Source organism: Rhodnius prolixus, unplaced genomic scaffold (genome assembly GCF_049639745.1).
Source record: "Rhodnius prolixus isolate KJV_2025 unplaced genomic scaffold, Rpr scaffold_7, whole genome shotgun sequence".
NCBI lineage: Eukaryota > Metazoa > Arthropoda > Insecta > Hemiptera > Reduviidae > Rhodnius > Rhodnius prolixus.
In genome coordinates, this window is record NW_027411582.1 from 756,833 (window position 1) to 768,746 (window position 11,914).

Here is an 11,914-nt window from a genome sequence, read left to right on the forward strand (position 1 = left end):
AGTGATTGAGAAGTTGATTTGCGACTGTTCCAATTAAGTTCCTTAGTGCGCCAAAGATTTTTGTGAAAATAGAAACACTGTACATGAAAATATATTTGAGAAACTGCAACCTGCGGACTGATTTTGCTGATTTGATTACCTCCGTGTATGGTTATTTAAATTGTTCAATAGTTTTCTACTCACAAAGCGACTCTCGTCAGACTCAAGAATATTGAAGATTGAAGTAATTGCTGCTATTTGTCTTAATGACTATCCTATTCTCCTTAAGGCGCTTTAAGTAACTCTCTTTCTTAAGGATCATTAAGAAAGATTAAAAGCCACCCATTACATTTTACATTTTATCACTTGCACATCATACGAACAATATTTATTAAGAAAAAAAATGTTAATAAAGAATGAAAAATTAAGTGCCTTTTCTTGGATAAGATTTTGTTGATAAGATTTGAGACTGTTCCAAATTAAGGTTTGTTTCGTTTTTCGCTTTAGTGGATGTCTACTCAGCTCCATTTGGTTCTCATTATGCAACAACAACATTGATAACAATTAAGAAAGAGGCTCAAATAAAATAAAACTCCTTGCTCATGCAGATATTAAAATGCTTCTTGCTTTGGATTCTGTAATTATAAAAAAATTATAAGGTAATGATTAATAACTTTAATGGGCGTACATCACTCTGAAATAGTCAAATTATTGCAGTGCTACTGAAAGACTACTTCTTTAGGGCAGGCTCAGGATCTAGGCACGGCGTCACTGAAGGGCGGCCGGTTAGCAACAGAAAGAAAAAGTCTATATTTATTTATTTATTTACTTTTGTTTTCTCCCGCTTCAATCTCTTACAAGTTTCTTTGAGACTTTTCGTAAACAAGAGACACAATTACTTCCAGAGCAGACAAACTTACTCTAGGTACAAATAATAAAACAACCAAAAAAAAGTCAATGGAATTTACTATTTCCGATTTATAGTTTGAATTTAATTTCTTTTTATATTGATGATAAACTTTTGAATGGAGAAAACGTTTGATTTCGTTTTGGTGTTCACTTTTAACAATACTAACATATTTAATAATCAAATAATTTTTCATCTTTTTTGATATTAATTTAAACATTTGTTAATTTTTTTTTTTTGTCATACTATAAATACCGATTGAGCTTGGACTGATGTTAACAATAGTATCAATGCCTTTTGTCCTTTTTATTTATTTAATATCACCATTGAATAATTTCCATTTTTTTCTCCGCTTTCCACAACAAATAACAACTAGTTCGTCTAGTCTTTCACTAAGTCTCTCGTTTTTCTGTTATTTCAAATATTTATGCACAAAAGAATATCTTCTTTTTTATTTTACAAATTAATTCTTGTTTTAAGAAAAATAGAACTCTTCTTTCAAATATTAGCACTAATTGCTTATTTTTTCAATAAATTTATTTTCTGCTAAAGGCATGTCATTTTACTTTACATACAATATTTTGTTTTATTTTTGAAATGTACTCGTAATTTATTTACATTGGTAATAACTCTTGTTATAGTTATGTTTTGCTAGTTAATTAGTTTGACAGCATTTTAAGTTTAAATAACTAAATAAAACCAACAATAAAAAAAAATTAACTCTGTTTTTAAATATTTTTAGAACAGATTCATCATTTTGTGACAAGTGAAGAACCTCTGTATTTCGGTACGAGCACGATCAACGAGGTGGCTGATAATTGACTCTATTTTTTTCAACTTATTAGCGAAATGCTTAACATTCTGTGTGGCTTTCACAAGTTTAAAACCGTACGAATTTTACACTTCATTCTGGGAATAGACGCTTTAACCTTATAAGCACGATAGTGCTTCTCCTCATTTTGTTTCTATTGCTAGTTTTTTCACTTCCATGGACATTGTGGTTAACGACGAATGTCAGTACCAAGACAGATCCATCCCGAAGTGCTAAATTTCTTTTTTTTTATCCGGCGGGGGTCAAAACTCAGACGTTGATTTACGGGAGATGAACTTGAAAAGACCTGGAAGACAAGGCAAATTCCTAAGAAATAGTTCTCTCCCGTCCAATTTAGCATTGCTCCAAACAATTCTTAACAATGGATACTGTTATCTGGAGGCGTGCTCTTCTTTAGATTCCTCAAGCCCAAATACCCAAGTGAATGTTAGAAGTTCTAAATAAGCTTAACTTGTTTGGTTGCAGGCTGAGAGCAGTAAAATATAATGCTTGACCATGAACTAACTGTGTATAAAAATGCACACTTAGGTGAGTTTTGAAAACATTTTAAAACTCTAACCTTTAACTCCGTAGCGTGCAATGGAAATCACTTATCGGGTGACAATTATATAATCGAAGATTGCATTATAGGATCAAACAGAATTTAATTTAATAGATAGTTTGTTTGATCATTTGTTTATAAGTTTTTTCCGGTTTGTCTAGAAAATGATTGCTTCTTAGGAAATTGTATTGCAAGAGAATTGTCCAGCAAACCGACCAGATACATAGCATAATTACAAAGATTACTTGTATAAGTATTAAAACTGTACGGTAGAACACAGTACAAGCGTTGATCGTCAAAACTGCACGAAAAAGCGTAAGATTGAAATACGTCCAAATTTGATAATTTTTAATAATTAGGGTTGTCCTTAAAAGTATTTTTATAAACATTCTACGCAATTCCATGTCTAATAGATTTCTAAAATTTGAGCACGTAGAGAACTAAACGCTTAAACATTAGCTTTTCCTTAAGCAAATAAGTTGGCATTCTGCTCTTAAATACATGCCTGATACCTGTAAACCATCTTTTATATCTTATATCGGGCTGCCCAACCAGGCTCATTCTATCTTTCGTAAAACTAACTGTTGTAATCAGCTGTCTACAGGCAGCATGTAGTTTTTTGCTTTCTTTTTGATATTGTTGAAACAAGTAAAGTAAATTTACAAACTTTTCTGCATTCAATTAATCACAGATCAGTCAAATGAAAAGCTAACTTTGTTAAACTGATGTTTTTACCACATTTATAAATTTACGCGATTAAAATCGCGTTCAATCCAAAAAAGGTAATTCTGGAAATAGACGTTGACAAAGAGTTTAAGCAAAGATAGAATATAAAATTATTATTATTCAAATATATTCCTCAACAAATTTAATTCTGAAAAGATTTTTAGTTAATTTTACATGTCTGAAGTTTTTGTATAAAATTAAGTATGATGTTCAGAATTGGAATTAAGTAGTATTAAAAATAATTTACAGGCTGAAGATGGAGTATGACAGAATCCGAAGAATGGAGAATTACCCAATTGAGACAAAACTAAGCTTATCTGTTTCGACATGTAATCCAAATTGTTAAATAATAGTAAGGCCCTCAAAATGCGGACTATCGTGTTTTCTTTATGTACCGTTTTGCACCTGATGAAGAATTATTTATTAAATACCGAATTATCTAAACTGACTTTTCTATTCTCTCTCTCTCTAAACAACTTAAACTGTTACATCGCTTTGGTGGTAAGTAGTTCACGATCATAAAAAGGAGGAAGCCCGATATTACCCAAATTTAATACAGGAAAAAATATTGTCAGCAGCCACTGGTGCTAAGATAGTCTACCAAAATTTACACACTATTTAGTTCTTCAATAGGGCTATCAAACTAAAAGATATTGAGTTGATCTAGTGCACAATAAGAAAAAAAGAGAACCACACGTTCGTAACGTTTGTTATGGAAATGTAAACTTATTAATGTGAGGGAACGAATACCGTATTCAGCACCCAACATAACAAATTCCATAAGAACCTTGTTATTTTTGTGCTTTTTTAAAGCTTGGGAACTAATTGAAGAACATTAAAAATTAATGTTATCCAGATAAGCTGTTTTTATCCAAATAGACGGGGGCCTATTACAAGCCTTGTCTCGCAAGTTCAGATCAATATTCAAATGAACCTGAGCGACGACTTGGAAACTGAAGCGAACACGAAAGCCACTTCTATGATACTAATGTTGTATGTTTTTGTTTACCTTTCTGCGATTTTCGGTTTTTGAATAAAGCTGACCTCATATGCACTTGATGACAGATACACATAAAACCTGATGTGTAAAAACCACATTTCCGTTTGCAGAAGACGGACTAGATTCAGTCAGTATTTAACGTGAAAAGTAAAAAAAAAAAAAAGAAGGTATGCACTTTCACAAAACCTCCATTCTCTAAGAGGGGCATGAGAATATAGTACGACTTGAATAAGTAATTTTATAAATTTTTTAAAATTTCATTCCATTAGCTAAGTATACGTACAATTGTAAATAAAATCCGCAAAAAGGTAACCCTTCTGCCTAAATGTCACACAAAAAATATTTTTGTGCGTCGAAGAGCATCTGGGGTTGAATTCCAGAAAATCGGGTCACTTCAATTATCACTTTAAATTAGCCTAACAAATAGTTTCTTCAAATAAAAAAAAAAATAGGACACATTTTGAGAAACTAAATACAAAATAAATTAGATTTAAAACGTCAATGGCAGTATTTATTTACACTCTTTACAAAAGTAATCGTCATTATCGCATATTCTCGAAAATTCAAAATATTCCGAGGTCCTTCACTCTGATCTGATTTTTTATAAACAATTTTTGACTTTAAGCTGAAATAATTTTGAGAAAATAATTTAAAAAAAAATAAAGTTTCTATTTTTTTATGGTTTCCTTCAATTTTTTTTGTTTTCAAATATGAAGGTAAGAACATTGAACACGGAAAGAACCTTGTTAGACCGACAGATTACAATTTATTTGGAACTTATATACGCTTATTATTATTATTATTATTATTTTTTTAAATAACTTACAACTTTTTTCATAAAGAAAAATACATTTAAAATACGATTTATATTTATAATAGTAATATAACCTACCAGTCACAGGTTATTTCTGTCTTCTTCACAAAAAGCTTGTTCCTTGCTAACAGTACGCCACTACTAAATTATTACATTTAAAGCTTTTCTATGCGCCAGTAATAATTAACAATAGTTTGTTTGGTTTGGTCTCATCTCTTTTTTAATTAATGGTTTACTTTAGCACAAACTTATAAGTTTTCCTCTTCAATGTTTTGGAGAAGTTTGACATTTCAAAAATAAGTGAACTTAAGTGAAAAAAAAAAGTATATATTCATATTTACATAACAGAAAATAAATTGTGCTTTTCTCTGATTCAATTTTTGATATAGTTTAAAATAAATGTCTAAAAAAAAAAAAAATAATAATAATAAAAATAATATTTCGATCTTGGAGAAGGACATGGCCACCTCTTGATCTTTTATCATTTTTCTATATATATAAATATATTTTTTTTTTTTCAATTCAAAAATATTCAAAACAATAATTATGAAATATTTCTAATATTTAAATTTATTTTTTAACAAAATCTAAGTCGTTTTAGCAATTTACTTTTTTAACAATGGTTGATACATGGCACTTTTTAAAAGACCAGATGAACGAACAGACAAACCCTTGCTTTCATTATTTTAAGAAAGTTGTTAACGTTGTTATTAGCTCTTTTGATGTTTTGCATTAATTTTAACGTTAATATTCAAAGTTAAGTTTATCTATCCATCGCACCTTAATTCATAAATTAATTAAATATTGAAAACTAAAATATATATTTATAAAAATTTGATATTTATTTTACATACAATCAAATGTGAATGTGTGGGTGTACATACTGCAAAAAATGTTTTGTGTATTTACAAAATTAAAGGTGTCGCGAAAAAGATGTTATTTTCCACCATATTTCTATATTTTTAGGTGTGTACAATTTTACAAATTTTAAATTAATTTATATTTATAGTTTGCTTCATTTGTTTTCCGATTTTATAGCTTAAAAAAAACAACAAAAAAATGGTAAACTGTAATTTTTTCCTAATTAAATTATAATTTACTATTTTTAATATGTATATTTATATAACTATTTATTTAAAAAAAATAAATTAATAAACAAAAACAAAACAAAATCAAGTTTGTTCAAAACATAGATCACCAGAGCTTTTTTAAGAGTCTTAGTTCGATTTCTTCCTCTAATCTCCATAATGCCCTGCAATATAAAACAAATTATAAAAAACTACAAAAGTAATAATTAATTTGACTATTTATTAAACCGCCACAAAGTCTTTTCAGTTTTAATACATATAATTTTAGGGCTAACAAGACGGTTAGGGCTTCTTTGAATCCATCCTCAATTTATAGAAATTTTTGTATAAGCATTACATCACAGATCCACATTTATAACAATCAATAAGAGACATTTCTACCATAAAATATTTTCGTTAAATTTTACAGCATATCGTATGTTTAATAAACTCTAGTTGGTGGAATACAGGATTACCTTGTACGTCTTACGAAGAGATAGTAATCCTTATTGAATAGGTGTTAACCAATTAAGTTTTCTGGGGAATTATAGCTAAGCCGCGTAACTTGAAAAAGGCTACCATTGACTAACTAATCACTTTTATGTAAGAAAACTTTATTCTATACCATCTGTATTGCTTTCGAAAAATATAACTGTGATGAATATATTCATCATTATTACATAATGAGAGATAAAACTTGACTAGACTCACCTGATGATGTAGTGAGACGACTGGAGGGAAGTGGCGAACTGCAGGACAGTTGCAGCAGTGGTCGTAGCGGCTTGGTCGGCCAGCTACAACTTGTCCTGAAACAGGAAGAGGTTGTTTGTGGCTGCCACGGCGATTATGTTCTCCGTAGGATGCCAAGCTGTGTGTAATATTTTCTTTGTAAAATCTAAACAGTCCACTGAAATTTCGTCCTTCTTCCTTTTGCCGCCTGTACCCACCTGCAACCAGCGCACTCTTACTACACACATACTCGTACATCACCACATATTCTTGCTATAATTCTCAAAGCAGCGATCTCCCTCCAACTTGGTATTTTTGCCAAAATGTAAACTGTCTTTAAATATTATGTAGATCAATGTAATAAAACGGAACACTGACGAAACGAAGCGTGCACTTCAGGGAAAGAAACCAATTCGCAAAATCACTTTTTTTTAAAACAGGAGACCTCAGACAGTTATTATCGTCAAAAATGGAATCGAAATTTGTATACGATCGCAATACTTTCGCAATGCAGCTGACTCTTAGTTCAATGAACAGTAAACTAGGTTCCGCTAGTAAGGACAAGGTATTAATAATCGTATCCACACTAACCACGAGTTTCTCTGAGGCTCAAGCAGAACTTTATTCTTAGAAATACTGACTTTCCGGTAGCTGATCAGATGCCGTAGTCATCATTAAATATAAATTAAATATCAATTTCTAAATGATATGAAATCTATATTTCAGACTCGTCATCATTTTCATCATTTCAGCTGGACTTAAATTCGTACAGACGAATTGGGCGTATCCAAAATCCACTGATAAGATTAATTATAGTAAAGTTAGCTGCAAAGTATAAATGGGATTATATACGACCTGCTATACAAAAATCAATTGAAGCAAATTTAAAGACAAATAGCGGAAAACTAAAAGTACTATCTCAGAATTAGGATCATCCCGGTATCGCCATTTTCTTCAAATTAAATTTGAGCTACTCTTTTAACTCTTATCAATATATGAATGGATGACTCTTGAACTCACTAGAAATATTTTATTTAGAATTATACTCTCTTCTCTAGAAAAGCCCTTATCCTTTTAGGGGAGATTAAGTTTCAAACGATAGTTATCAATCTAGATATGTTATGTGCAGTAATTATAACGTTTTTAAAGGAAAAACCCTGTTAAGAGCCATTTTATATAAGATCACAAACATCGGAAAATCTTCTAAATAATTAAATATTAGATCACTATATTGAGAGTCAAAGTTGAAAATGCTAAATTCTCTAATCATTCATTTTCACTATTAACAGTAATTTATTTTTAATACTTTTCAATATTTTTCTAAAGCAGTGGGGACATTTTGTTTTAGCTGATTATTTTCTTTGACATCAATATAATCTGGTTCAATTCGTTTCAAAGTCGCCGATAATTGTTTGGCCCAGTTATTTCATTTGTGGTTACCCGCAGCTACTCTTGTAATTTTTAATAACAAATAATTGGTTTCTGATTCCGAAATAATTATGAATTCTGAATATTTTTGAGGTGCTTTTTACTAATTGAAAGTTTAGAAAATTTTGTAACCCAAGGGGTTTACTGGACAAGCAATATTAATAAGCCTTGATTGTTCATAGAAATTACAACGATTAAATGAAATTAACAAGTTTTCGCCTGTATAGTAGGCGGTATCAAAGTGTTGTGAATGAACGCGCAGAGGACAGACCCGGCAGTTATGCTTTGATGTTGTAGGAAAGTCGGCCAACATATTGTTCACAATATTGGTCAACCAAGTTGAAGTTGATTCTCGTGGCCCAAATCAGAACCAGATCAGGAAGGTTGTACAAGTCTTGCAGACTTAGTTAACTCTCAGCTATGATCAGGCGCCAGTTGACATCGCTACAAAATTCTGAACAATTATTAGTTAATCGAGAACTTCGTAACTCAGACTCGTCATCTAGTTATCATCACTTCCAGCTGGTTTGGTTAACAATTCAGTCTGGTGTTATTTATTGGAGGTTATCTTTGGCCGGGGCCTCGCTGGGCTCCTTTTAGTAAATAGTATCAGATATCATTTAAAGTGCTCCATATTATGAATAAACGGAAATTCTAGTGGAGGAGATTCCTTAACCGGAATATAAAGATTCGAGTTCCCAATGATGTGAGGTACTTTGAACGCACAAAGATTTACTGAATTGGCACGTAAATCTTTTACCTTAAATGAGACACAACAATTTAAACTTTACTATCTAGTTATAGCATTGCGTGGCTTTCAATAAATTGGTTATAAAAATTAATTTAAATAAAACTCACTTTACGAGGTTTGAGCAGCGTTTTAGGTTTAGCGACCTCCTTGGAAGCTTCGAGCGTGACGTCCCTCTTAGTTGTACGGTCGAACATTCTAAAGAAATTATTGTAGGAGCCGGTCATTATATACTGATCGTTGCCGGCCCAGCAACACTCAAACTTATCAAATATACAATCATTCTCATACAGAGAACATAACTTAGACCTCAGGTACTCGTGCACCTGCAACAGAAAACGAATGCTATTAGTTACTTATCAGACTGAGTGTACAGCAGAGGGTGGCGCTTGTAAACGGCCACACCATTATAATTACAAGCTACTGAGACAGGTATAAATTACTCACTAGAACAACGTGATAAGTTTTCGGAAGTGCACAGAGATAGTTATCAATGAAATTTTGTTTTCATTATGAAGATCGAAATAAGACATTCATCAACTTTATCGGTCGACTAGTTTTCCTTATACGATTATACTTTTGTATACTTTCCAGTCGTGCTGTGCATATTTCGTTAACATTAATAATACACTGTAAAATCTTCCATTTATAAAATTTACAGTACGATTTATTGTTGAGATTGTATTAATCATAAGATGATCTTCATGAATCAAGTCCCATACTACAATCGCACTTGAAAATGTCGACACAGGAGCACGAAACGATGCTAGTGGTTGGCGATTAGAGATGTATGTGACACAGAAGGCATATCAGAAGAAAGTGTGTGAGGAACATATTACAATGAGCCATATTTGTTTAATGCTGCCAAATATAATGGCAAAAATTAATCTCACAGGAACCATTGGACCGTTTTAAAAATAATCTACTGACTTTGTAGATAGATTCGTGTTGGGGTGTAATCGAGAGTCCACCACTACCGCCGGAAACGAAACAGCAACCAAGCAGTGCTGGAGGCCAATAAGTCAATTGCACTAGCCAGTAAGTTACCTGCGATGCAATGGGAATTCTTACATCAAAAGTAAAGTGATCTCATCGAATAATACTCAAGTCTTATCTAGTCTAAGAGGGAAGAGACTTAAGGAAAACAAATCTTTCAATGAAAAGGAAATGCTCCTGGCCATTGGTGCTCTTTGGAGGGGATTTGTATCAGGAATCTGCGGAACATCAATCATGTTCTCCAGTTTTTTGGCCCCCATTCATTCCCACAAATGTGAAAATCCGTCACTAGAGAATGAAGGGATAGTAGAGGGGAATTCGCACATCTGCCTGTAACTCACAATGGGAAAGATTTTCAATTGAAAAACTGGACAAAATGCGAAGAACTAAAAGAAGTATCGGAAAAATAAAATTCTTTCTCAAAAACAAAAGCACAGTCTTTCTCGTCCAAGGTTTTATAGAAATTTGTTTTCAGTTGATTGGTATTTGTCTAAAATTGTCTGGTACATTAAACAGAACAATAAATTCTTTTGAGCATGTTTGTGTTTAATAACCAGTACTTTATTAACTAGAGTTTCTAGCAGAACAAAATGTGTATAGCTTGAAATCGCTGCAAAATGTCAGAGATCAACAAAAATTTCATGACGTGACAATGCCATAAACAAATTAAGAAAAAGAGGTCATGCTCTAAGAACTGATTTCACATATAATCCAAACACCTACTTTATAACACCTACAACGATATAACAGTTACAGTGTCTACTAAATATACATCACCAGTACTCACAGGGTAGCTCTCTATCGGCTTGCTTTCCATATGTAGGTCCCACACTTTAACACTTAAATAATCTCTTGAGATCATGTATCGACCAGAGTTTGATACCTTTACATCTGATATACTGGAAATGATCTCTGAAAAGAAACTTCTATTTGTAGGATCCTCAGGTTCTTCGAATACTGTAACAGATCAATCAAAAACAAATTCTTGTTACTATTTTATGAAAATCACGTAAAAGATTTATTACCTAATAATACTAATTAATTGAAATACTAAACCAAAAAGCACGATATCAACACAATCTATATAATCAGTTCCTTAAACTGAATGATAGACATAGAAATATTAGTTTCGCAACAACTTTTTGCTCCTTATACTTCGAAATGAAGAATGAAAAATTAAAAAAAAAAACGTAATTTTGATCAAAGCACAAGTTTAAACATGTTCAGATAAGAATTTTTGTGTGTCTCATATTTTTTTGTGACAAGGCATAACGAGCCATATGGCACTGGTGTAATTTCTTTTTATTCTGTTATTTTTCATCTATTACAGATATCTAAGCTATCTGCCGAAACAGTAAAACAGTAAACGTGCTTCAATTAAATAACCATTTTTCCATAAACAAAAAAATAGAATGTAACTCACTTTTTGAATGCCTGTCGCAGAGCGCGGCCTGCCTCATGTCGCACAGCCTGATAGTGCCCTTGCTACTTGAATAAACGAACAGATTACATTCGAGCGGATGAAATTCTGCCGCTGTTATAACTTCGGTCAGCTCCTCCATGTTGGCTGGCTTTATATCTACTATGTTAAAACTTTGGTCGGTAATCTCTAGGTGCCATAAATTTATCCGTAAATCATCCGCAGACAGGTAAGTCTCTTGATCCGAATTTACCGAAATTGAATTAATATGATAGGTGTGCGCATTTGCAAATATCCTTCGTGGCGACGCTTCAACCATTAATTCCATTGGTTTAATTACTGGGACCTTCAAATCAAAACCAATTATTTGATTACCTATTTAAAAAATATAAATTATATAATTAACTCGGGATTATTTTTGGTTTTCACGTCAAAGAGAAAACAACAATAAGCAAAGAAGAGGAAGTAGCAACAACCTGAAGATCTGCGCAGAGCTCATTCACCAATATCTCTCTCTCAAAGCACACACACATGAACAATATTTGCGCATCTGCAGATATCCTTCGCGGCGACGCTGCAACCATTAATTCCGTTGGTTTAATTACTGGGACACTATACACACATTATGTATCCATTAAACTGTTTCCGCCACCGGTGGGCTCTTATTTGTACATTTGATCCACGCCTTTTCTTTTGGTCAGTTAATGCAGGTACACTCAGTATAGTA

At 32.1% G+C, this 11,914-nt stretch overlaps 1 protein-coding gene across 3 annotated transcripts in view; it reads right to left on the reverse strand.

The window, feature by feature from the left end:
* Positions 1-785: 785 nt before the first annotated feature.
* The window catches only part of tws (protein phosphatase 2 regulatory subunit tws), a 64,182-nt gene continuing 53,053 nt past the window's right edge, over positions 786-11,914 (reverse strand). For all 3 annotated transcript variants that reach the window (XM_074113219.1, XM_074113217.1, XM_074113220.1), the window contains 5 exons: positions 11,191-11,533; positions 10,555-10,724; positions 8,882-9,097; positions 6,578-6,813; positions 786-6,051 (listed from right to left, as the gene is read on the reverse strand). In XM_074113219.1, the coding sequence (XP_073969320.1) occupies positions 6,661-6,813; positions 8,882-9,097; positions 10,555-10,724; positions 11,191-11,533 (882 nt within the window). In that variant the 3' untranslated portion in view covers positions 786-6,051; positions 6,578-6,660. The remainder of the gene's footprint in view (positions 6,052-6,577; positions 6,814-8,881; positions 9,098-10,554; positions 10,725-11,190; positions 11,534-11,914) is intronic.